Raw genomic sequence first — 26620 nt, forward strand, 5'->3', positions numbered from 1 at the left:
TTTTATTACTTTGGCAACACTTAAATCTTCGAGGAAGATGAATTAAATTAACTTTCCATTTATTTCCCTCATGATCATATGGTAGCAGATATATTGGTAACTGTGTTATACTTTAACATATATATATATATATTGTCTGTTGCACAATGGCAATAATAAAGCATTCAATTCACTCCTTTCACGACATTCAGGTCAGTTTACGATGCTAACGGGGAGTTATGCTAATTAACGTGCTAAAGCCATCTAGACAAAACACGACCCTCCTTTAAAGGTACAATTTTTTTTAAATTATTTAATTATTACCTTTTTACCTCTAACTGTTCCCTGAAACGTTTTACGTGTTGTAGAACATCACCTGGTTGAAGCCAGGAGGTCTGCTGCCATATCAGGGGTACATAATGATTTAAAATTTCCAAGGCTGCTGCCTTCATGTACAGTTGAAAAAAATCCACATAATTAAAAACTGAAAAGCTTCCTCAAAAAACAATTGCCAGGAAATTAACTTATTTTATTCGCATCATCATAACGTAACCGCATGTTGCTCGCACGTATGTCGTGTGATTTGTGTCGTTCATTTTAATTTCTTTTAAACCTGTGATTTCTATTCTTTACGATGTGCACGTGAATGCACCATAAAAGACTGACAGAACTTTTTTTTTTTTTTAACAAAGTCGCAACCTCTCACTGGTGGGAACCGTCGAAAGTCGCGACACCGTTTAAGTCATAAATTATGAGAAGGATGGCGGAGGAGATCCAACCGACCATGGAGCAGAGGTGAGAAGTTTTAGTGTTTTCTCTTTCTTTTAAGCGTTTACTCCCTTACTTCAACAAGCTACGCTATTTTCTTGAACTAGTGTCGACCTCTTCATGAGTAACTTTAACAAAACACCAGAGCCCACACCAAACCAAAATTAAGACGGTCTTATTTTAATACTTGCTCATGGGCTGCTCTCCAATACGAGTATTAAACCACCGAGTGTAAACTTTGAACCAAATAATCCCTTATAGAGAACTATTTTTGTGATTAGCGCAACTTTGTTTAACTTCTAAAGGTACCTCTTTCCCATATTTGTATTCCAAATGTTGAATTTGCATTAAAATGCTCTTCACGTCAGTGATGTGCATGTTGACTAAACATGTTTGTTGGAAAGCAATCAAATTGAAATTGACGCATTTTATTGACGTTACTGGACTTTATTCCCTATGCTGGTGACTGGTAGCAGTCAAGTTTTTTTAGAAGGAGGACTGGATACTGACAACACTGATACTGAATGGGCAAAGTTCAGTTTATGTTTTGCTTGTCTTTGCACGTGCTTTATGTGTCCTATCTGCCTGTCTGGGGGCTTGACTGGCTGTCATCTGAATCTCAGCTCCTGGATGTTAAGTTGGCTTCCTTCTTGGTGCCCCACTTCTCCTACTAAGCTCAAAGATGCTGAGGAGAAAATGCTCAAGAGTAAGTGTGACTTAAACAGTTGGTTGAACCACTTTCTGTTGGAACATGTTTCATTTAGTTGCTTTAGGCTTAAAACATGAGTCTAATGAATCTAAAGCTGATGAGTCCCCTGTGATTCCTCCTTCCTCCTCATAATCCCCCCTCTCAGCTGTGAAGCGACCTTTCTCCAGGCAGCACGTCCGGATATCCAGCTCCAACTATCTGTGGACCTTAGCTTTTAATGCCCAGCCTCGGCCGAGCTCCCTGTCTCACCCTCCCAGGACTCCTCTGGTTCTGCTGCACGGTTTTGGAGGAGGGGTCGCCCTTTGGGCCCAGAACCTGGACGCTCTCTCCAGCAGCGGACCGGTCTACGCCCTGGACCTGCTGGGATTCGGCAGGAGCAGCCGTCCCCAGTTCAGCATTGACCCCGAGGGGGCGGAGGAGCAGTTTGTGGAGGCCCTGGAAGAGTGGAGGGAGAAGGTGGGGCTGGAGGACGTGGTACTGCTGGGACACAACCTTGGAGGATACCTGTCCGCGGCCTACGCGCTCAAATACCCGCACAGGTGATTTGGTGGGTGGGAGGAAGGATGAGAGTTAGCAGGGTTTAGGGTTAATGAGAACCCTGTCTGCAGCTATATTCTCAAGCAGACTTGTTTTAATTAACATTTGCAGGTTTTAATTTTTATTTTCTGATTCACAAATCACAAATGACAGTTTTTATATTTGCCTGTGGGTGATTTTTATGAGCATCTTTGATTTCTTCTTGATATTTCATAGACTAAACAACTGATTCATAAACTGAGTGGATAATATATATGATAAATAATAGAATAGAAGAGAAATTATCAATAGATGGAGCTTTCGTAGAGTTTACTGTTATAAAAACAGGGTCCTTTGTGGTTTCATTTTAGGTCTCAACAGCTCAACAGACAGCATCAACTGTATAGTGTGTCACAAATGTGTTGAGTTGCCAAATAATTCTGCCAGTTGTAAACTTTGCCCTCCTGCTGTTTAATGTCTTAAGAATGCGTGTGAAAGAGTCGTGGAGGCTGTTGTTTTTTTTTAGTTTTTTTTTTTTAGGTGCGTTATTCTACTGTACCATCTGCCAAAGAAGCTGCAGGCATAAAAAAAAGTGAGGCTTCATAATTGACTTTTGTCATTTAGCATGTGCATTTATCAAGTAATCACATGTGTTCAGGGTAAAACATCTGCTGCTGGTAGAGCCGTGGGGATTCCCAGCACGTCCAGAGAACCCCCACCACACATCCATTCCAGTGTGGATCAGAGCCATGGGGGCAGTCATGAGCCCCTTCAACCCTCTAGCTGGACTCAGGCTGGCTGGACCTTTAGGTATGAGGACGCACATTCTCCTGTTACACATTCATGATACAAATGTTGATGTTTTGGCAGCTGGATTTTAAACTTTAAACAAGGTCATTTATAATTAAGAAACTGGGGCCTTGATTGAGACATCTCAACCATCTCTTTTTAAATACCCACATTAAAGCCTTTTGCTTCAGGGCAACACAAAAGATGTTGCTCTTTGTTTGCCTACTCCTATAAAACATCCCTGTCTCATTTGATTGAATACGATGAGCATATTGATGGTTTTTCTTCTCACATCCTATTTCTTTTTTCTTTTTTTTTATGAGCTTATAGCGGAGAAAACAAAATCATTGCTTATAATAGAAAGCGGAAAGTATTCCTGACATGGTGACTGCTTTGCTTTTTAATTTTCTCATTTCTCAGGTCCAATGCTGGTCCAGACCATCAGGTCTGATTTCAAGCAGAAATACTCCTCTGTGTTTGACGACAACACTGTGTCCGACTACATCTACCACCTGAACGCCCAGACTCCAAGGTGAGGAGCCTTCTCGTTCAGCCAGTATTCACATATTTGTTAGTTCTAGTCACGCCGTATGAGCTTGTGCTTTTTTTTCTTTCTGCTCTCAGTGGAGAGACGGCCTTTAAGAACATGACCATTCCCTATGGCTGGGCTAAGAGACCCATGCTGGAGAGGATCGACCAGGTCCAAGCGCACATTCCCATTTCTTTCATCTATGGCTCACGCTCCAGCATTGACAGCGACTCCGGATATGCATTCAAGAAAACCAGACCAGATGTTGAAATTACAGTAGGTTGTTCACCTTGCTTTTTGCAGCATGTGTCTGAAGTACACAGGGATAAAAACAAACACTGGTGACTTTTGTCAGTTTGATTTGTTGGAGTTGCTGCAGAAGTAACTGTCACAGTTTAATTTTCACATCCAAATTGTGTTTTTCTAAGCAAACTTCTGAGGGAATTTTGCATATATAGTATATTGTATATAGTGTACTGTAACGTTTTGTACATTCAACAGCCTGTTTAATACACAACATCTTTATCTAAAAACACCTGATTGTTTCTGTTGGTGCCTGTCAGGTAATCAGAGGAGCTGGCCATTACGTTTTCGCAGACCAGCCCGAGGACTTCAACCAGACGGTCCTCCAGATTCTCGCCAGGGCAGAGGGGAAAAGCAAAGATGAGGGAACAATGCAGTGAGAATTCCCTTTCTGGGGAAAACACACAGGAGAGCACATGGATTAACAAACCCATTTCACAACCACAGCCTCCTTATCATGCACTTTACTCTAAGAGAGACCCATCACTGAGGACACTTGACTCATCGTTCCACAGTCTAATACTCCCTGAGGTTTGGGGTCTAAAGTGGGATTTTGTTAATGGGTTCCTTTATCCAGCCTGGTGTAAATACAGTTTGTAAATAAATGTGAACTGCAGTTGTTGGTGTTTTCTTGTCCTCGTGTTAATAATAAGTTAATATGATTTCTTTGAAAATGTTGTGCAACTCTAAAAAAAGAAGAAAACACACTCAAGGGGATCTGTTGTTTAGGGTAGAGGTACAGAGTTTGTTCATTTTCTGACCCCTCACCCACTCTGAGAGATGCGAGGGAGAAGTAAGTAGAGCAAAGGGCTGGTGTGTTTTTCAGGAATCTTCCCGTCCTTTCCAGACAGGCTCTGACTGAGCGTGGCCAGAAGATGGCAGCACAGTAACGCCGTGAAGTCTGCACCTCACCCTTTGCAGGGGGCTAATCTCACACAAAGCGCCTCTCACATGCATATTGAGTTGAGTGACCTACTCAGGAGACCTGGACAGAGATGCTGTAAGAGCAGTCCGACGCTCGGCTCGCTGCTAAGTCACGACTGCAGTGACAGAATCAGGTCAGAAATGTGTGCTGGACTAAAAATAGGCCTTCTGTTTGAAGAGGCTTTGCCATGACTTGAACAACTTCCTGGGAAACATTGAATTTGTGCACATGTGAAAATCTTTTACTTAGAAGTTTGCTGTTGAATTTTAAGCTCTGGGATAATATAACACCAAACTCATAAATGTCAGCATCAAACTTTTGTCAGTGCAATAACAAACCTGGTTTCCTGTGCGAGTGTCACTTTCCTTCAGTTTAAAGGAATCCCGTGGGGTTTTGGGACAACGGTACTTCTAGCATGGAGTAATGTTAATTATACATGAGGGTGAGGAGATTAGGGCTTGCATCTCCTGGTCGACAGATGGCTCCTTTTCCCTAACTGATTGTTGGTGTCATTTTCATAAGGTGAAAAGGCTTTACAGGATTCATTTATTTTTGGCTAAGAGAGGGACAGACGCCACACTGAATAAAGGCCGATAACATTTACTCAACTCCAAACTAACTGCCAACATCATAAAGAAGTCAGCTCCTAGTCTGTTCTTATCATTTTAGTGTAGAATAATTAGGTTTAAATTATTTCATATACTTTTTAGTGTGTTGTGTTTAATTATATTCCCTAACATTAACATTAACAAGTAGTTAGATAGTGTGCACATTTAACCACAGTGACCAGTCATGTGGTTGAAGAGTAGTTTTGATTTCAGTCAGTTTCAGTACTGACAGGACACAGTTGGTTTCCCACTATACTCGAGGTTTGTGTAACATAATAAAGTGTTGATGTACTGCACATTTTGGATTTAGGAGATGTGGTCATGTTTTGACACACACATTGCAATTGGACTTTGTTTATTAGAAAACTAAAGCTTTTTTTTTTTATTATTATTTCCAGTGAATCTCTAACTGCAGGATGCTAACTGTAAAAGTTGTGACTGAAAGTCGAGCAAGCAATGTATGTGTACACTGCATATCAGCTCAGAGCGCTGTCGCATTTACCAGCTCTAACCCTCTGTTACCTCTGCCCAACTTTGTCATTTCTGAGACATCAACACGGCCCATCCGACTGTCTCCTGGCAACAGGGTAGCCACGGCGACTGAGTCTTTTGGATTGCCGACCTCCAGGAAATGATGCTGTAGTTGGATGGGGTAATTATGGGTTGTTTGTTTTCTTGAAGATGCTGGCTAGCTGTTTGTTGAGGCAGCGGGGAGCATTCGTTGGGAGCTCCACGTGCACGGCCTCTCGGGGTGGAAGACGTGTGCGCACAGTGTGACCTGGCCTCTGTCCAGAATACTCACCTAATAAGCCTGCAGACTTATTCATTGTGTGTGTGCGTGCGTGCAGGTGCGTGTCTTTCTTTCTGTCACCCACTTGGTCACATGGGCTCCAAATCATTTCATTACGAAAAGGGAAAAAAGTAAGAAAAGTGACAGAAGCTGTGATTGTGTGCTTGGATATAATTGAAAGCCTAAGGGCCTGAAATAACTGCACATAAAAGGTGTGTGTTTAAACACACAGTGTTGCGCTGCTGCTGGCATGGCATCAGCTCTTATTGCGTCTTTAATCAGCACGGCCACATGCAGGTTTGTGCAGCCAAAGCATTAGGAGCTCACATTTAAAAGGATCCTTTTTTTCCCCCCTTTTTTGCGACTCATCGTTCTGGCTAATTTAAGACCCTAACCTATATATTAAACTGGAATTAACTATTTTCCTGAGCTTAAATGCATTTTTCTGTAGATGAAAGGTGGAGTCAGTATTTCCAGATGGCTGTCCTGTAGCACCAGTCATTTTCAAACATCCACCAGGCTAAAGGTATCCATCCTCATTAAGTTCATTTTTCATGTGACAGTCAAACAAGGTAATGAGATGCATGGATTATGACCAGGCAGCTCCTCTCCCCTTGTGTCTGATCTCAACAAATATAGTTTGCCTATGAGTGACTGGTGATATTTACAGTCCAGAGATCTATTTTTACTCACAAAGGCAGGAGCCAGGCTGACATTTACACAATAAAAGGAGTCAGTGAAGTCTGTGCAGTCATTGTTAAACGAAATGAGTATCAGTCTTTCTGCTCATCTATCTAGGAAGCACTTTTAGATCTGAAGGGCAGATTGAGTTTCCCAAAATTCCAAAAGCGTTTTCGGTCTTTATGCAGCCAGAGCACTTCACAGTAACTCACAGCTCTCAAATTACGCCGAACGCGAGTCTAATGATCACAGCATGTCAATTCTGACTGAGTGCGTCAGGAAAGACTAACAGATCCAGGGTGTGAGTTTGCCAGCTGGTTGGTTGTTCACTACAGATGCAGCACAGGAAAAGCTGATGATGTGATGACTTCTCTTCATCTGAAAATGGAATCATGAAAAGGATCCGAAGAGGCATTGAGACGTTTGCTTGAAGATGTGTGCGAAGGCATTTCAGCAGTGACATCAGTGGGAACGGCTCCGAAATGAAGTGCTGCTGATTCATAAAATCTTAAAGCTGGTAATTTCTCTCACTTTGCTGGAGCTATTGATCCTGCAGAACTACATCTGACCTCTGAGCTTCTCCCTGTCGCCAGTTAAATTCCCATAGTTTCCCCAAATGAATTCACAGAGAGTTTAGAGATGGGCCTTCCTCATCCACATCCACTCATCTGTAGACACCCCATGGTTATTATCATTTTAAATTTCAGGAGGCAAATTCAGGGGTTGATCATAAATGCCTTCATATCAAAGCTGGAAGCATATGTTGTCATAGTGCAGTGGTTCGGCTTTGATATAGGAACAGTATAAGCCCTCATACAGTGTTTTCTTGCTTTTACTTTTGTTTTGTTCATTGTTGCGCAGATTGCGTCCCTGTTACAGCTGTGACAGACTTGGCATCTGATTTGCACTTTATGCCGGTCACAAATCTGTCCATCTTGGTACAACGCTTCCTTCTCATCTCTTATCTATTTCTCTCTCTCTGCCTGTGTCACTCTGCGTCTGTCTCGCTGTCTTTGTGTGGATAATACCTATCTTTACAACTTGTGTTTCTGTTATAATTTTATTTTATTTTTTATTTTATTTTTATTATTTTACGCGTGTGTGGGGGTGATTTAAAAGTGAATAATGAATATTTATCTGGCAGGTTCTTCTTACCACATGGGGTAAAAGACCACAGGCTGGAGTTGTTAATTATTTCAGAAACATAGGGCTCTCCTCCAGGTTGTAAAACGTCCAGCAGGTCATTCTCATATTTAAAATCATTAAAGGCAGCTCTCAGAACCAGCATGATGTGGCCCAAAAGGATGAGCCACAATGATGTCCTCTCAAACAGGAATACATATGCTTGGTTGGAGGTGCATATGCTTCCCTGGTCCACAGTTAGTTTCCTTTAGCAAGTGAATTTGATTTGGTCCATAGCTGTGCTTTCGGTATGTGAGCAGTAGGTGCTGCTTGGTGATTTACTGTTCAGCAGGAGTGCTGCGGCACCTGCTTCAGCTGTGATGTTAAATGTTCTCCAGCTGTGTCCTCTCTCCTTCACAGCGACAGTAACATTATTTTCCACACACATTTGCCTGCATGATGTCTTCTCCTGTTCTTATTTGCTATATAATGTGCGTTTCACAGGTCATTTTATTGTTAAACTGCCGTATCTTCTTTGTAATGACTGTGATAACTGTTCTTTTTCAGTACTGTTCCTTTTCCCATGCTGTCATTGCTAATGAAATTTTCCTTTAAACGACTCTCCTCTCTCTGGAAAAAAAGCCTACAGTGAGACACGCGCTCACCATCACTGCACACATTCTGTGTTATATAAATAAAAGGCCCCATCAGGTGGCCATACTGTTTCTGTGTACTGGGAGATCAGCTGCATCTTTGTGTGTGGTGCCAGATCGGCATAGTCGCAAAGAAATGAAGTCTCAAAATAACAGCAGTGTCTGGGCAGACCGTATATTTAGTCTCAGAGGTGTCCGTTGGGCTCCAAGATACTATGCGCTGTGTCTTGTGCGTGTGTGTTTGCATTGGTGGACAGCTTCCTCAGTGGCTCCGCTCACTGCCTGGTGGCAGGCGTTCGGCCTGAACATTCGGCTCCACTGACGGTCAGATTAAATGTTCCGCTGACAGATACATCCTTCACTCTGAAACTGACACCACAGAGAGGCCGTGCTTTACAAATGCAGGGCCATAAATTCGACGATCAGGTCGCTTAGTAATCAAGTTCAGTGGTACTGATGACTGGCTTTATGTTGTCAACAGATCATATTTCACTTAACTGCCGTGGTCCATTGTTTGAATCACCTTAAGAGCTTGCCACTCTGAGGGTAAACCACCACCTGCATTCATTCATAATTTGGATAGAGCATTGAATAAAAGTTGACAGAAACCATCTGTGTGTGTCTGCTGTTTAGTGTTTAGTGGGTAGATAAAACTTGGCTATGACAGCAATGAGAACGACTGTAAATGTAAAATTCTGGTCATGCTGTTCATCAGTAGGAACAAACTCCATTTGTATTGTTCTCCATTTTCAGCCGACAAACTGTCACAGTAGAAATTCAGATTGTTTTGTGTTAACGTCAGTCGAAGAGTTAACCTAACAGACGGCTGCTGCTAAAGCTCACTGACCTGCCAGAAGCAGATAATCTGTTTGCTGCGGATAGTGTAGATGGTGTCACTCTACAAGTGTGCCAGGCTGAGCCGCTGTCTACACACAGCATCTTCTATAAACACACACACACAACCGCTAATGCTAGGGTTAGCCACACCTTTCCGCATAAAACAAGCTCTACATGTTCTAGATATTATGTTAAACACTGCCTGGCCAAAAAAAAGTCGCCACCAAAAAAGGTCACACACTCTAATATTTTGTTGCAGCAACCCCAGATCATAGCACTGCCCCCACAGTCTTGTACAGTAGACACTAGGCATGATGGGGGCATCACTTCATCTGCCTCTCCTCTTACCCTGATGCCCCATCACTCTGGAACAGGGTCAGTCTGGACTCATCAGACCACATGACCTTCTTCCATTGCTCCAGAGTCCAACCTATATGCTCCCTAGCAGATTGAAACCTTTTTTGGTTAGCCAGTGATAAGTGGTTTTCTTAAGTCTACACAGCTGACCACTCAAAGATGATGGGTCCTCACCTTCCAGTTCTTAACCCAATTTAAGTAGTTTCTGCTACAATCTCATTAGATGTTTTCTCTGCTTGATGCAGCCAGTGATTTGACCATGAGATGTGTCTTTTCATATGGTTGTTTAAGAAATGAGAAGCTACTCATTGCATCAGTTAGGGTTAAATAACTTGTTGCCAGTTGAAAGATAATCAGTCATGGAGTGATTATCCAATATGAGGCTCCTACCTTAAATCCAGGTAGCAATTATTTTGGCCAGGCAGTGTATATGGGAACTGTTTGTTACAGTAAGAGGTTGAGAGAGACCAGGCAGCAGAGATGTGTTGGTCTTGCAGCCTTGACTAGATTGTGGGCAGACGATTCCAGCACGTGCCATAGTGCACACATGACATTGTCTTTCTGACAAACCATCCTCTGAGATCCCTTTCACCATTCAAAATCCACATCACAACTTTGTCACCTGCTTATTTGTGCGTGATATCCAGAATGGCTTCCATGCCCCCGCTTGTTTGTGTCGAGCTCTGTACTGTGTATGAGACTGTGGGTCACACAGGTTCACGCGACGACCCAGAGAGCTCATCTGGTCTGATCTGATTTCCTCCCAGCTGGCTGATGTGGAACAGTAGCCCAGATGTTGCAGAGATTACAACTCCCTGCAGTGTCTCACTGTCTGGGGGTTGGGAAGCGTCGAGACTATTCAGGAATAGAAACAGAAAGGGTGAATCTGTTGTGCAAACAGGTCCAATCTGCCCAGTCAAGTCTCTTCTGTAAAAATAATCTCTATTTTTCTGGTTACAGATACCACAGATGAGGGGAATAAAAAAAATAAATCAGGTGTTCCATAAAGTATATCACTTTGGTTACAGGCATTAATAAAAAGATCATCATAATCCTAACATTTAAAACCTTTGAATTGCCACTCAAAACTAACACATTTCATAGTTACAAAGGCCTACAAAAATGTTTCCAAGGCATTAGATACAATGGTGCAGTTCTTAGTAGTTCGCTCTGTACTGTTCTGCTCTGCTCTGTCCCACAGCAGGGCCTGGCATCTGGCAGGTTCTAACTTGCCATCCAGCTGGAACTGTGCCGAGTTAGCATGTACTACATGCGCCTGCATGTGATTTCTCCAGGCTCTTCCCCCATTCCAGTCTGTATCATGTCTGTAAACTGGCAGTAGGTGTGCATATTAATATGAATGTTTGGTCCGGGGTCCACGAGGCATTTCATCCAACACCAGCTGACATAGGCTCCAGGCCCCAGCAACTCTCTACAGGGTAAGTGGTAATAGATCATGGAGCACAGTGAAGAAAGTCATCAACCAGGGGAGAAATACTGGGCAGAAGACGAGACAGTAAAGAGAAAACTGATTAGAGAGGCTGTGAAAACACCGATTACAACCTTACAGGAAGAACTATCTCTCTATTCTAGTAGAGATAGTAGTCTCTTGCTCCAAAAGCATTGGTCAGACGATGCTCGACATTTTATGCACAATCTAGCTACATGATCATCTAATATACAACCCTACAGTTATTAAATGTATTCACAGATGTATAAAGAGTACACTGATGAAGAAAATGGACAGACACCAATGATCATTTGCCAAAAGTCAAGAAACAGACTTCATTCACGTCATTTTATTTTAATAGATCTCTATCATATACATATACAGTACAATATGCTCAAGACAGATTTTATGGCACATCCATTTATTGTTGTACATTTTGTAGTCGCTGGTATTGCTGTGAGGTTACAGTAAAGTGACCATTTTCATCTGTTACTTAGGTAGATACGACAGGTGGCTTGACCTTGTGGGTTAGGAATAAGGTTGCTACAGTAAAACACATGCACTGTCAAGTTATATACTCCACTAGGGGTTGGTCACACATCCAGTTACACAGACCAACACTTGAAGGGGCAGCTGTTATGTTCTGTTGAAACCCCTCAGTTGTCATTGTCATCTTGGAACACGCTACAACAGTGGCTACTGTGATCCTGGAAGGCTACAAGATGAACACGGTTTGGGCAGTACCCAGTATTCAAGGTTTCTCCTAATTACAGTGAACTGAATTGAATTTAAAGTGCTGCCTTGGTATGTTTAATTATGAGTCAGTGGAGATTTTAATCTTTGTTTGTTTTGTCAACCATCAAACCCTGGCTGTGGGTTCAACCAAAACCCTGAACATCCAGTAGGAATGAAAAATAATGGTGTATAACGATCTAGCACTCCGGTTTCTACTGCAATACAACTTTACCGTTAATACTACTAGTACAGGGTACTGCTAGGTTATTCACATATGTACAAACTCTGCCGTGACTTGACCAGTGTGTGTGCATTTTCTTTCTGCAGAGCATGTTCGAGATAGAAAAATAAAACAGTGATAGACTACAAAATATTGTGTACCACCATCGTACTTAAGTGCTGCTGTCCATTATCACCCTGTATTGTCCTGACTCGAATGAAAACACACTCACAACTTAATTCTTTCAGTCTTAATAAAAAACAATGATAAAATGACTGTCTCAAAAACATAACTTAAAAATGATGCCATTAAAAACTCTTCAAAGTAAAACAAAAAGACGATATGTAACATGATGCTAAAACTCATCAGCTTATACTTTCATCAGCTTCTCAGTGTGAACATTGTGTGCATACAGTGTATATAGGTGTGTAAAAGCAGGGTTGTGAGCACCTCTTGTATCCATTATTGTCTCTTATTTAAACACACCTGCAGGTTAAGATGCAGCCTTGGTGTTCTGTTTGATCGGCTGAAAGTGCTTCACATACTCAGGTGTTGCGCTCAGTCCCCTTTTTGTGACTCTAAATGTGCAATTTTGGCTTTTGGACTTTCTTCCAGTTATCCACCGTGTTAAACATAAAAAGAAAAGAAAATAAAAAAACTGATGTGTACTCATGAGCCTGTGGTGACTTAACTGAAATGCATAAAAAGCGGTGTATGAATGTGAGTGGAGGAATGTGGAGGTGCAGCAGCTGAAGGAGAAGGCTGTCTGCGCTCTAAATGACCTGGCAGCAGCTGTGTGGGGTGGGCGTGCATAGAAGACCCTCTTTGGGGCTCCGGTGAATGTTGACAGACAGAGTTTTGTCACTCAGAGGCATCTGTAGCACGCGGTTCTTCATGTTCCTGTGGTTCTCCCTGGCCAGGTCCAACTCTCCCAGCCTCAGGGTGGCCGAGCAGGGGCCCTCCAGCAGCGGGTCTGCCAGGGCGTCTCCCACTGGGGGCTGGTGGTAAAGGTTCCCCCTGGGTGAAGGCCCTCCCAAGAGTGAAACCTTATCCAAACTGCCAGTGGAACCACCCATGCACATCCTCCACATGGGCCGGTCTTGTGAGTCCGCTCCAATGCCGACACCGACACCACCACCACCACCACCACCACCACCACCCCCTCCTCCCCCAGTTAGATTGTGGAACTGAGAGCTCAGGCACAGGCTCATCAGCTTTAGGCTTTCCACCAGGCCGCTGGCAGCTTTGGCTGTGCCCTTACTCTGGCCCGACCCTGAGCCAGGACTGGCGCAGTGGGAGGGACTGCCCGGTCCTGCTTCCTGTTTCTCTCGATCCTCTCTCCTCCCATCTCTCTCAATCCCGTGTCCACCAACACTTGCTGAATCTAGTTTATAGTGACTTTCTGTATCATCATCACTAGTCTCTGAGCTGGGAGTGAATGAGGCAACCGGTGCCGTAACACCAACAGTTTTAGGTGGTGACAAGAGTGTTAGAGGTGAGGGTATCCTACAGTTCAGATTGAGACTCAGGCTAGGTTTGGGTGGACCGAGCCCATGCAACCCCACCCTCTCGTCCTGTTCTTCATCCTCTTTATCCTCCTCATGGATTTGGTTAAGAACTGGAGCACTCATACGAGATGTCAGCCGATTACTGGAAGACGACGAGGAGGAGGCTTTGCAGCGAAGGACCACCTGGGTAGGCAGCGTAGAGGGGGGCAAGCATTTGTCTTCCGCCCCCTCTTCTTCCTCATCCTCTTCCACACTAAAAAGACTGGGACTACGAGGTTTGCAGGGCCCCACTGTGGCCAGAGAACCGAGTCTGAGGGGGTTGGAGTGGGGCTTTGCCAGAGGCCTGAGCCCTCTCTCCTGGTTCTGTCGAGCAGGCTGTGTGGCGTGGTTCTCCTGCCGCTGACTGAGGTCCAGCAGAGCTGTTTTGGGTCTGGGGCCTTTGTGGAGACTCTCGGCACTGCGGGCAGGAGACTGGGGTCCCCCAGGGTGGGAAATAGCTGGGCCCCCCAACCCATCACTGACGTCTTGGTGAACATCCACTCTGGTTGGCCACGATTGCCTGTGAAGGTTTAAATCCAATGTTTAAGCAAAATCAGAAAAACTGGGGTTTACTGTGAATTTTTTTCCAGGCTTTATGCTTTGCTGGACAAAAGAGTAACAGAGATGTAGTCATCCATGATATCGGAAAGTGCCGTTGGGCTACAATTTGTTAACAACACAATAGCTTGGATTGGTTGTAGGGCTCTTCAGTTGTATTGTATTATAGCTGTATTGCCTCCCAGTTAAATCCCAATAGCATGTTACCACTGCTACCCTACCTGCTAGGGTGTGTGAAGTGGTGAGTTTCATATTTAGCCTTGTGCACAAAAATGAAACATCGGTTTTTCCATTTTTTTTTTTTAATTTCTTACAATGCTGAAATATTTCTTTCATTGACACTAAGAGATCCATAATATTTCGTCTGTTTCAGGAATATATAATTTTTGAATCAGAATATTAAATAAAAACAACGTTGATCGTTCTGTTTGTGTGGTTGAATTTAAGATTCCTTCTTGCAAAGAATTTATCAGACTGTCCCTTTGCGTTTCTGTGTTACACATTAGCACATTAACATTAGAGGACATTAACTAAAACAGATATCTCATTCATTACAGAGCAGTAGTATTAGCCGAGGTTAAAGGCTAACCTGCTAATGCTAATGAGCGTCAGTGCCAGGTCTTGCATTACGTTTTCCATTTCTGTAGCATCTAAACATCCATTTAAGATGCTGTGAACTCATACAGACAAGATCCAGTTATGTTTGACCTCAGTTACTTTCTACCTTTTAACTTCAGCTTGTTTTATGAATATTCTCAACTCCCTCTCTCAATTGAGACTATATACAGTTAGTTCCTTTAATTTTGATTTCAATATATATTTGTTAGTGCATCCCTGACAGTGCTGCTGATCTGCAGCGTCTCTTCTAGTCCCAGTCTGTCCTTCGTTCCCTGCTGAAACAAGGACTCTGTCTGTCTATCAGCTGTCATTTTTTTCTTTTTTCTGCAGAGGCAGCATTCTGTCTGTCTCAGGAGATGTCTGTGCATGTGTGTCATTGTGTGTTATTGTGTGTGTACCTGAACTGGGCCTTGCTGGGGCTGGGTGATCGTGTCTGGGTGTGCTGCTCCTTCTCCTGTCTCTCCCTCAGCATCCTCTCAGCCAGCAGGAAGTACGTAGCTGTGATGTGGTTGTACTGGTTGGACTCCAGAGCCCTGAGACGATGAAGATAAAATCTGTTTGAATTCCAAAACCCTTGCATGCACACGTGCATATCCACACGCTGATCTGCATCGAACTGGAAGTCAACACGTGACGGGAGTGGAGATTAAATTTGACATAGCAACATATCAGGATTGACAGCCAGCTGGTTTCTAATGGCAATTAAACTGTTGATGACACTGCATTAAGCTTTAGTAGCACCAGTGAGCCATGACAAATCTTTGGAGATTACACAAGAAAGAATATCTGGCCGTTTATCTGTGTAAAAGTGAGAGAGAGTGATGCATACTCAGTTATGGCGTCTCTGTCTGCGATGGCCCCAAGCACCATGCGTTGGATAATGGAGCCGTGCTCCTCTTCTGACAAACTGCGATGGGACACCAGTGGAGTGGACAGCTTGGTTGCTGGGGAGGGGTCAACACCTTGAAGCCATTGGTGGCCCTCGATCTGCTGTAGGGTCGCTCGTTTCTTAGGGTCTCTCTGCAGCATATTGCCTATAAGACTGGAAGGGAGATTAGCCATTAGTATAACAGACAAACTAAAGAAACATCTGCTCATCACTGCAGGGGTAGTTAGATATGGGCTCTGGATGTTTACGAGCTTGCAAAGTCATTAACATGGAATTGTACTAAAGGATATTTCCTGTTTAATCCAACTGAAACGTAGTTCTTAATTTTGTTTTAGTGCGCTTTGTTGAGGCCATCTTCCTTATGTATGAGAAACAAACTGTATACACCAAATAGATTTACAATTTTCCAAACTTGGCAACTTCTTCTTCCTCTGCTTGGTTTTCTTCTTCTTGTTCGTTTTCTACTTGGTCTCCTTCCTCTACAATTATTGGCAATTTTGCTGCCATTGGGCATATTGCTGCAGGATAGGATTATTTACAATAACCACATTTTATGTCTTTTCTAAATCCCTGCCTCCTTGCACTGTGAAACTCTTTTTACAATCAGATGATGGTTAACCAGTGGTCCCATTATCATATAGGCCTGCCTCCATAAAGGTTGGAAAAACTTCAAACCTAAGATGCTTTATTTTGTTTCAGTTTCTCATACAATTTGTTGTGCTTTTATGCCTTACACCTCTGTTTGCACTGCTTTATTACTAATTATTGCATATTTTCTCAGCAGTCTTGCTCAGAAATGCACTGGCTAAATGATTCACACACACATGAGGAAGCTTTCCACGGGACCACATCGAGAGATACGTGCCAATATTGGAAGAACTGTGTGAACATTAACTGAAGTCATGTCCAAAACTAACACACTACTTCAAAGCTGCAGCTTTTCCAAATGTATTCGGCGACATCACAATGTCAAAAATAGAAGGCAGATTTTACAGGGCGCATTAGATACACTTAACGCAGCACTGCATCTCTGGTGGAGCAGCTGACTGCAGCACTGAGTGAAAGCAGGACAACGGGGAGCAGGAGAGGAGAGGCCGCTCCTCTCTCTTTGCTCTCTTTTTCTTCACACATCTATAAACATGAAATATGCAGCACTTGCAGAGTACTCCGTCCATCTTTGTGGGTAAGTGTGCGCGTTACTCACTCTCTGCATGCAGGGGAGATGTGTGGAGGCACTGTATATTTACAGTCCATGATCATAGTGAGCGTCTCGCTGTCATTAGCCTCCTGAAAGGGGGGCTGACCACACACCAGCATGAAGAGGATTACCCCCAGACTCCAGATATCTGCACACACACAGAGAGAAAGCGGTTACAAAAAAGTCCTCATGTTCAGAGAAGAAAGTCTGAATTTTTAAGAGTAATGGCCACAGAAACAAAAATAAAGAAAACCATAATGGATAAAGGCAGCACATATGTTCTCACTGCTTAGTGACCTATTTATTAAAAAAAAGAACTGTCCCTTCCCCCAACAAATTAAAACAAAGCCTGAATTTCATTCAATTAGATCCGTGTCCATAAATACCTCCTAGCTTAGGACACATGACACATCTGTCTAACCTAGGATGAGGCGATTCCGCACCGCTGCCTGTAGCCAGCATCATGCTCCTACACAAACGCACAAAGCCCAGGAAAGTGGGTTAACGCATTCATACCCCCAAGCTTCACACAAATGCTAATTTTATGGAACAGTTCCCTGGGTCCGATTAGCCGCTTCAGAAGAGCAGCGTTTCGCTCAGGGCCCTCACTGCTGCCCTGGTCAGCACGTTGGTCCACTGACACACATTCTGCAGACATATACTGAATGTGAGCAGAGACGGCAACAGAGAAGCACACAGTCAGTGTCTAAATGTCAGCTGGTCCAGCGTGCGCCTTTTCTCTTCTGAAGATACAGTGACATAAAAAAATATATAGTTCTAACCCTGTGCCCTGTGTGAATCTATCCATAATCTGTAACATGTATGCTTGTATCTAGCTGTATGAAACTATTCAAGCTAGTAAAAACATTACAAAGAGTGTGGTTTATGTCTCAATTATTCATGTCTCCCTCGTGAATGTGGGACAGGAAGGTGTGGGTGTGGCCCTCTTGCACCTAAATCCTACATATTCCATTTTATCCTGAAATACACCAATCAGCCATAACATTATGGCCACCATCATCATATTGTGTAGCTCTCCCGTGTACCTCCAACACAGTTGTGACTCATCAGAGAATGAACACGGGCCTTATGGAAAAGGAAACTGGAAATAAAATATTCATGCATTGTTGATGTCATACCACTGCTTCTCTCCTTTTAGCTCTGTTTTAAGACTGTAGCTGCTATTCAGATGTGTATCTGTCCCTTTATCAGCTGAGCGTTCCACTGTGTTCACCAGCTAGATGCTAAGTTGGCAAAAAATGACTGCCTGCAGCTGGAGGTCGATAAGAGTGGTGAGAATGAATCAAAGCTGTTCACTGAGGGACACTAAGAAAGACATGGGGGAAATTCATTTGATTCTCTGTTACAGTACAACTACTGACTAGTGGAGCTTAAAAGCGCCAATCTTTGAGCTCTTTTTTCTATAATTTATCAGGACTTTATTCAGGCTACGTGGTTCTAATTTACTTCCGAGTTCACAGTTTGATGGAACAAAGCCAAGCAGTACGTCTTTTCCTTTCAGATTTGCAAATAATGCCACGTGTTCTGCTGTGGCACCTGAGAATGTGAGAGCCGAAATGTTCTTCAGAACATCACAAACAAAACAGAAACAAAATACTTCCTGGGCTTTCCAAAGGCAAAACAGCAGATGTACTGATTATTACCTGAACAAAGCCTGTGCTCTTCATTTTCGGATTTATTTTCAGAAAACTGCCTGGATTTATCGTCAACCCCCTCCTCCCCCCCCCCCCCCCCCCCCCCCACCCCCCACCCCCACCCCCACCCCCACCCCCACCCCACCCACATCCCTTTACTTTGCCAAGATATGCAAGAGATTTCAATCTGGTAAAGTAAATGTGCCAGTTTACAGGGGGAGGCGGGTATTTATTGCTCCGAGGCTGTGAAGGAGTGTTTCAGACTGCTGATGGAGGGAGTAAATGCTGCTGCAGTCCCAACCATCATCTTACCCCTAGCCAACGTATCCTAGCAACCACAACCCTGCTCCCTCATCACTTGCGTCACCAGTCCACCAAACTTCCTTCCTCAATAACTTTATTTATAAACCAGATGGCTGACACATCTCTGGCTAACACTGCTCACGTCACTACACATTAGCATCCATTGCCCTAACAACGCCGGACACTTAATGGCGAGAGCGGGAAGTGTAAACATCTCTTTTCACTGCCCTGCGTCACAGTTTAACACCATTGTTTTCCTGAGATAACCAATAACTGCTCCCTTGTGTCTCAACACCCTGAGACTGAGCGGGACAAGCTCAGCATCCTGTCCTGCCCGTCATTAGACGATATCCTTTTTCTTCTTCATTTGTGCATGGTCATTATGCACAGACACGCTATGAATAAAGCATAGTCTTTGTAACTGCTATTAGGTAGGTTATTATTTTTAAGCGCATCTTGTGCCTCTTGAAGAGGGAGAGAAATCTATATTTAACTTGTGATTTACCAAAGGATAAAAAGAAAGAAGAACATCAAAACTTCTCACTCCATCAGCATCTTTTTCAGAGAAAAAAAAAATATCATACTTTTGTCTGTCTTTAAAATGTCTTCCCTTTCATTCACTGGAATTTATGTGTATTAGTGCTTTCATAAGTGGTCCTGAATAGACATGACTAGCTGACAGAATGATTTGTTGACTGACAGAAGATTTGTGGTAGCTATTTAGATATAAGATTAATAGTTGTTATTTTTAAAAGCAAATGGCAGAAACTGACCAGTTCTCAAATGAGAATATCTGCTAAATAACCGATTTTCAAGGATGACTACTCAAGAAAAGAAAAAACAAACAAATAAATGAATGGCTAATAAAAATACTTCTAGTTACTTCTTGATACAAAGAGAAGAATGATGAAGAAGTCAAATCTGTCTGCCAGGAAATGAACATCCCAATTGGGCGGATAATCCCCGTAATCAAAACATCATCATCTCAGCTGAGTGAACAATAGCAGGCAGAGGACAGACCGCACACACACGGACTGGAAATGTTCACAAATGAGTGTGAACCCTGGCCTCTAACGGAAAGCTCACATCACATATTCAACTACTACAACAGTACAATTACACAAAAACAGACATGCAGTCAAATATGATTCCACTCTCAAAATGTGGGAGCTGCTTGGCACAAAAGCAAGCGACAGGGTGCGAAGGCAGAAAGAAGAAAATAGCCACTCCACATCCCCTCAGTCAGAAAAACAGAAAATTCTCCTTTGCTTCTGCTCTTTTCTCCCATTTATTTATTTATTTATTTGCTCTAATGCAGAGCCTTCTGGGTAGACAGAAAGTCTGCTGGCGCCCTTTCTTGCAGTCAGTTTCCTTCATTTTTCTCTCTGTCCTGTTTTACCTTTGCATTTCTTGTGTTTAATTTCAAGGATTGGGATCGCTACGATGGGGACAGCTTCAGGAGGGCGTGCACTCTGATCACAGAAGAAGAGAGTGTTGAGAAGCCTGAGGAAACCAATTTTAGTCTGATCTGAGATGTAGGGCTGCAGTGCTGTGGATCATTTAATCTCAGAGCTGTCTGCTACGCTGACATATTCTGAACTCTAAACTCCTTCTATCAGCTGTCTGATAATGCTGCCAATATGCCTACTTGTCTGCAGGGTGTATCCAAAGCACTGCAGGTCATATCATATAATATATAGTGAATGCAGCGCTATCATACCAAGTCATATGGGCTAAGATATGAAAGCATCAGTTAACTAGGCTGATATGCTGTAGAGGACAACAAGTACATGCACCATGTTCTGCTTCTGGGAACACACTGAGAGAGACTGTGACAGTGTCTTGTTCTTGTAAAAGTAAAAGCATTCAGAGCTAACTAACTTTGACTGATCAGTATAGAAATCTCCCGTTGTGCGACCTCAGTGGCATCTCCTCAAACATACCCACAGCAGGAGCATCGTACTCGTCCCCCAGCAGAATCTCAGGAGCCGAATAGGCCAGCGAGCCACACGAAGTGTTGAGCGTTGTCCCGGGCTGAAACCGGTTGCTAAAGCCGAAGTCGGTGAGCTTGACAACACCCTGCTTCTCGAAGAACACCACGTTTTCTGGTTTCAGGTCTCTGTGCACCACATGCAGCTGGTGACAGTAGGAGATGGCATGGACAATCTGGGCAAAGTAACACTTGGCCACCTGGGAAAAGAGGTAGAAATGGTAGTTTCAGTATAACAGTTGATCTTAATGGTTTCTTAGCAGTGTACCCACCTATTGTCCACTGTCTACAGCACTACCATGCACCAACTCAGAGTGAATACTGGACTTCATTATTGAACTCCAAATAAATACTTAATTTGATCGAAAACTGTGGGATATCTAAACAAGCAAACTTCAGTTAAACTTCAGTTAACAAGATAGTCGTATCAATGTAAAAAAAATAAATAAATAAAAAATCCTTACTTTAACTTGCTATGTTATTGTTGTTAGGCTAGACAAACAATAGCAATGTAGGGATGATTTCCATAATAATTATAACCATCCCTCATAATGTGAGTCCCAATCGATAACTGGCAAACAATTAGTTTAGCTTAGCATTAAGACTTGAAGCAACGCAATATCCTATCCTATCAGCAAACAGACATAGAAGTTCAATAAAAAACATACCTAACACCACCAGAGAGTTTAAGAACTTCCTTTTTCCCTCCTTAACTTAGTACTTGTACTTGTACTTGTTACAGCTTTCCATGTCACACAGTTACCTCCTGGAGCCTAGGATTGATTAACTTCAGAGAATCTGTATGCGCCATGCATTGGTGAGCTCCTAACTACCTTTGAACTGTCCTTCATTGCATTTCCACACAAGAGCTCCATCTTCACTAGAAAGCCACAGAAAAACCTCCAAATTCTGACAATGATTCTCATCCTGCCCTAAGAGAATTGGTATTAATATTATATTGATCCCCTTTCTCTTGTCCTGTCTGCAGGCCGACAAGTCCGAGGTCAAGTACAGCTAGAAAACAGTAACCCTAAAGAGGGTAGACATGTTCTAAGTAAAGTACATTTCTGTAGGTAATCTGCGTATCTGAAAGTCTGACACAAGGTCCACGCAAACTAATTCCCACTCTGCTGCCCACAGCCCCAATCACCTCTTCACTCAGGCCTCCATCGTGTTTCATGATACAGTCGTACATGTCTCCTCCATCGCCCAGCTCCAGGATGAGGTAGAGCTTGGTGGCCGTGTCGATGACCTCGTAGAGGCGCACCACATTGGGGTGCTGAACCATCTTCATGCATCGCACCTCCTGGAAAAGGTGACCACGCGCCACTGGGTCCAGCTTAGTCTTATCTATCACCTTTACTGCAACCTGCCACAGAGAAAAAATCAGAAAAAACATAACCTCTTTCAGCTTTTGCTTCCCGTTGAGGTTGTTGAGCCGTAGTGCACACAGCAAAGCTATTTTGATGTTTATCTCAGTATTTCATGCTTAGTCTTGTCAACTCGAAAACGCCTCCAGAAACAACATTAGAGCCATCATGTCATGTTATTCACTTTCATTCACACAAGCCAAAATCAACACAAAATGTTGGCAAATCAATCTGTTCAGACGCTAGGGATATTACGCAGATCTGTGTTTTTAATGAACCTCCTTGGTACGTCTGTTTCTGAAGGCGAGGTCTTTAACAGTGTGTCGAAAATATGAGGAAATTCAGGCAGTGGCATCAAAGCAATGAACTTGCAAGTACAGACAAGCATACCTTTTCCCCAGTGAATACATGCCGGGCCAGTTTCACCACAGCAAAGTGTCCACGACCCAGCGTCTTGTCCAGGTCATACAGCCCAGCAATCTTCCCATCGTGATGACGTTTGAGCCCTGCCATGACTGCCGGAGGACGTTGAGGGGGGAGCTGCCTTCTGTTGCCTGTCGGCTGTCAATGTTCCATCTCCTTGTGAGCAAGTTGAAGTTAGATGAGGCTATTTTAGACTGCCCGTGGATCTCTATGAGGTAGATTTAGGGAACTGAAGCCCAGCTCCCCTGTTGGTTATGACAGCTATTGAGAGAGTTTTGTTCTGCTGTACTGACGGTGCTCTGCTCAATGCAGGTCCATTTTGTTGTGATCTGAAGGTGAGAACAGTAAAACAAGAGACACAAGAAATTAAAACTCACCCATTCATACTGACAATGCAACAATCAAGTTAATCATTACAGTAGTCTTTACAGTGCCTTTGAAGATATTCCACTGAATCCTGAGTCATTAACCAATATTACATCACCATGAGAGTCTTTTCCCAGCACTCGCTGCTGGAGTGACTGAGGCAGTGACTGAGAGTGTTCACGAACCTGAGGGTTAGCCGTTCGATCCCTAATACATAGACTGCATGCTGATGAGTCTCTAAGCAAGACAATGCAAGGTGCACCCAGTGTCTGCCACCGTTGTGTGAATGTGTGAGCTAATGGCTAGATGTGTCATTGCGGTTGTACCTACAGGTTGAAATGCGCTGGAGGACCAACATGTGAAATATTCCTTAAGCAATTCATTCTAATTAATTTACTTTTACAACAACAAATAAGTATGTGCAACTAGATTAGGTGATGTATTAAGTTAAAACTAGCCCAGCAAATTTACTCAGAGGAGGACCTACAGTAGATTTGAACCCATCTCATTTAGTTATTTCAGTTCGGATCCAAGTCCACTGACAGGAACTAGTAAAGCCATATGGCTGGGTTGCCCTAAAAAAAGACAGGTCTTTTTACTTACTTAATTCGTAAGTAATTGCCTAACAATTGAAAAAAAAAAAAGTTTTGAAAAAGGTTCTAACATTTAATTGCCAATAAATACAAAAAATAACAAAGCAAACAACAACATAAACTTGGCACTTCGAACTGGTTTGTCTTGTCATCTTTTTTTACTTGGCACGTGGCGCTCATCAACAACAATGCAGATGACATCATAATCTATGTGGATATTTGGAGACAGTCACTGGTATTCGATATTAATGAAGTTTCAAAATGAGTCACATTGCACAAAAGTGACCACATTTAGGCGATGTAAACATTTATTACATTTGTTTCTTCATAACCTGAACATGGTTTTGTTTATTGATGATGCTGAGTAGTGTTGCTACTCAGTGAGACAGCTCTGCAGGATAGTTCAGTAGTGAATAGGGATTATTACTATTAGGTCTTCAGATAAACTCAAGATGAGATCTTAAACCGTTTTGTAGTAAGACCAGCTGCCAATTTAATATAATTTAAAAGCCACACATTTTAAAATCTGGACCCAGCAAGTAAGCAATTTTATAGATTAAGTTACTTAATCAGTTATTAGAACGTTCCCTCACTCTCTCTTGATCTAAACCTTGTCAGATAACTGTTAGCGCTCTGATTCAGTTCCATTGATTGTTCTCTGCAATATTTTCAATTTGTCACCAATCATGTTTTGAATTTTGACAGTCTTTGCTCATCAAAGAAAACATTCTACTATTCTGAACTAATTCATTCCAATGCCTGCCGTGCCTATGTCTGACCCTTGGCTCTGCTCACCAGAAGTTGCTCTCGTCATACAGTATGTTGCTTCACACCTTCGATTACGAAACAGTGCCTGCAGGGGAGGCATGCCATTCCACTTCCATGAATGTACCTGCGTGCCAGGAACATTGTAACGGCTGAAATCACACAATGTACGATTGGAATACATTCTTGGGAGGAGATTCTCACCAAGGTGTGTCCCACACACCTGAATTCACAAAGACAACACTGAGCTCAGTAACTGTTGTTAGGGAGCACACCTATCAACACAAATTCTACACACAGTGAAGAGAATAAATAAAAGCGTATCTAAACCACAACCAGTCTGCAACTGCGGAGATGAAACTGTGAAACCTTAAAAAGCTTTTTTTGGAAGTTTTATGTGATCCTCAGTTGAAGGATTGTACCTGTGAGAACAGAATGAGTCACTTTTTTTACAATAGGAGGCTGACATCTCTATCTGTCGCTGCTTTGTCTCTCTGGCTCCCTCAAACAGAGAGACACACACACAGAATATCAACTGTGCTGAACTCGTCGCCTCTTTGACACCGACTACATGTAGGTGTTGATGTTTTAAGAAACTGAAGACCTGGAAGCGACACACACAGCTCTGGCGCACTAGTCAGATGACATGGTGAGTGAGGCGAGATCAGCATGTGCTGCAAATGTGGCTGTGAGGTGTCGAGTTGGCCTCAGTCAAACCTGGGTATTAACATGAACTCATCCATGAATGGCTGATCCACTCATTTAAATCTAACTCTCTTGCTAGAGGGTGTGTGTAATCACTTAATCAGTTTAAAAGCAGGCGTTAAAGAACACGTCAAACGCGTGAAATATTTTAATTACAAATCCAGCCATCCTTGTAGATGTCTCTGAGAAGTCAACATACAGCATAGCTGTGTGTCAGCCACACAGGCTTCCAGGCCAGTTGTGTAACCGTTTGAGGTGCCGGTGGTGTATTACGATTTACAGTCAGAACAAAAGTACACACACACAGGGTCAAGGACCTGTTCTAATAGCTGCTCCCCTCTCATAGCCTGTAAGATAAGAATAAAAACTGAGAGGGGGTTATCACATCTACGGTTAAATGTAAAATGAGCTTCCTGGTGCTTTACTATGTCAGTGTTTCAAATAACCACTTGGACTCGCTGCAGATTGTAACTTGCAAGCCATGCAAGTTGCTTTTATTTTCATTGCAGGGTCATGGTTATAAGCTACTGCAGGGTGCTGCATGTAATAGGCCCCTATGGGATGGGAATAAGGACATTAAAGTGACTGAATGCACATATGTGAAGCACATGATATAATAACTTCCACTATCTTGTCCCTGTGAAATAAAGTCCGATCAGGAAGTCAGTGTAAACACACTGGAGCCCAGGTCTATAGAGCATCATCATCATCACCATCGTTACTATTATTATTATTATTGAATGTATTTTCATATTAGACTGACTATGAAGGATGCCTGTGCTCAAGCTGGTAAATGACCATCCTACACTGGAGCAGTTGCCCATTTGGGACAGACTCTGCCAACATGCCTGCTGGTTGCATCCAAAACAGCATACATACATGAAGACTAGCCCACCAGCGCCAACAACACACGTACGGAACCTGTGCCGACGCGGGCAGCATGCTAAGGAGATGCCCGACTCATGAAAGAAACTACCGCAATCCACCGGAGCCAAGCCAACTTGACACACATCGCTGCCCGGGGCCCACACCGTCAGCAACCCCACTCACCGCACACGAACCTCAAGCAGCGCCGGGCCGGGCCGGGCGTCCTGGCCGTCCCCTTTAAACCCGGGGAGCTGGTGCCGGTCTCGGCGAGGATGTAGTCCGCCGCCGCTCAGCGAAACGCTCGGTGCCGACTGACAGCAGCAGTGGCCACGGATGAAGGTTCGAGTCCCTGTGTCAGTCCGTCACTCTGTCAACTCAGACTCGCTCTTTCGCTCTCGCGCGTTTAGCTGCGTCAAGTACGCGCGAGTAGCAGGATGCTGAGGCACGTTTGACTTTCAAAATAAAAGCGCATAATACATACTGCCTGTCCTGATCGAAGTCGCAACGGTTTGACATCACACAACATTTGATTTCCCACCTACTTTCTTTTGTCTAATTCCAAACGTGTATGATTTGTGCTAGATAAGTTCATTCAACAATAACTGATCAATTCATTTTCCGGGCGGGACAGCGGTGTAGTGATTAGCACCATAATTACTGGTGATTCTAAATTGGCTGTGGAGTGCATTGGAGTGTGAATGGTTGTCTGTCTCTCTGTGTTAGCCCTGTGGAAAGACCTATTCAGGTTGTGCCAGGACAAGCAGTTATAAAAGATCTCATCTCATCTCATCTTCTACTATCA

General features: G+C 43.2%; 2 protein-coding genes across 4 annotated transcripts; one reads left to right on the forward strand and one right to left on the reverse strand.

Annotated features, from left to right (window-relative positions):
• Positions 1-656: 656 nt before the first annotated feature.
• LOC125020051 (1-acylglycerol-3-phosphate O-acyltransferase ABHD5-like) lies at positions 657-4209 on the forward strand. Its single transcript, XM_047605264.1, has 7 exons — positions 657-774; positions 1371-1453; positions 1602-1995; positions 2631-2782; positions 3182-3293; positions 3386-3566; positions 3854-4209. The coding sequence occupies exons 1-7, from the start codon at positions 731-733 to the stop codon at positions 3971-3973; spliced, it is 1086 nt and encodes a 361-aa protein (XP_047461220.1). The 5' UTR covers positions 657-730; the 3' UTR covers positions 3974-4209.
• Positions 4210-11350: 7141 nt separating this feature from the next.
• Positions 11351-26210, reverse strand: LOC125020271 (SNF-related serine/threonine-protein kinase-like). 3 transcript variants are annotated; one of them, XM_047605615.1, is made up of 9 exons: positions 26013-26210; positions 24277-24398; positions 22490-22851; positions 21880-22098; positions 20683-20929; positions 16788-16929; positions 15524-15736; positions 15093-15227; positions 11351-14038 (listed from the first exon to the last, which is right to left on the reverse strand). In XM_047605615.1, the coding sequence occupies exons 3-9, from the start codon at positions 22610-22612 to the stop codon at positions 12745-12747; spliced, it is 2373 nt and encodes a 790-aa protein (XP_047461571.1). In that variant the 5' UTR covers positions 22613-22851; positions 24277-24398; positions 26013-26210; the 3' UTR covers positions 11351-12744. The 3 variants fall into 3 exon arrangements, with proteins under 3 accessions (XP_047461571.1, XP_047461570.1, XP_047461569.1); XM_047605614.1 differs by lacking the exon at positions 24277-24398; XM_047605613.1 differs by lacking the exon at positions 24277-24398 and having other exon boundaries at positions 26002-26210.
• Between the last annotated feature and the right edge of the window lie 410 nt (positions 26211-26620).

The sequence above is a fragment of the Mugil cephalus genome, chromosome 14 (assembly GCF_022458985.1).
Source record: "Mugil cephalus isolate CIBA_MC_2020 chromosome 14, CIBA_Mcephalus_1.1, whole genome shotgun sequence".
NCBI lineage: Eukaryota > Metazoa > Chordata > Actinopteri > Mugiliformes > Mugilidae > Mugil > Mugil cephalus.

Excerpts from the sequence above, each read along its gene's own strand:
- LOC125020271 (XM_047605614.1), bottom strand. The coding sequence starts at position 22,612 with ATGGCAGGGCTCAAACGTCATCACGATGGGAAGATTGCTGGGCTGTAT. Across the intron at positions 16,930-20,682 it reads GTACGATGCTCCTGCTGTGG|ATATCTGGAGTCTGGGGGTA; the intron begins GTATGTTTGAGG and ends GTGTGTGTGCAG. Across the intron at positions 15,228-15,523 it reads GACAGAGACGCCATAACTGA|GGCTCTGGAGTCCAACCAGT; the intron begins GTATGCATCACT and ends TCATCGTCTCAG.
- LOC125020051 (XM_047605264.1), top strand. The coding sequence starts at position 731 with ATGAGAAGGATGGCGGAGGAGATCCAACCGACCATGGAGCAGAG. Across the intron at positions 775-1,370 it reads CAACCGACCATGGAGCAGAG|CTCCTGGATGTTAAGTTGGC; the intron begins GTGAGAAGTTTT and ends TCTGAATCTCAG. Across the intron at positions 3,567-3,853 it reads GACCAGATGTTGAAATTACA|GTAATCAGAGGAGCTGGCCA; the intron begins GTAGGTTGTTCA and ends GGTGCCTGTCAG.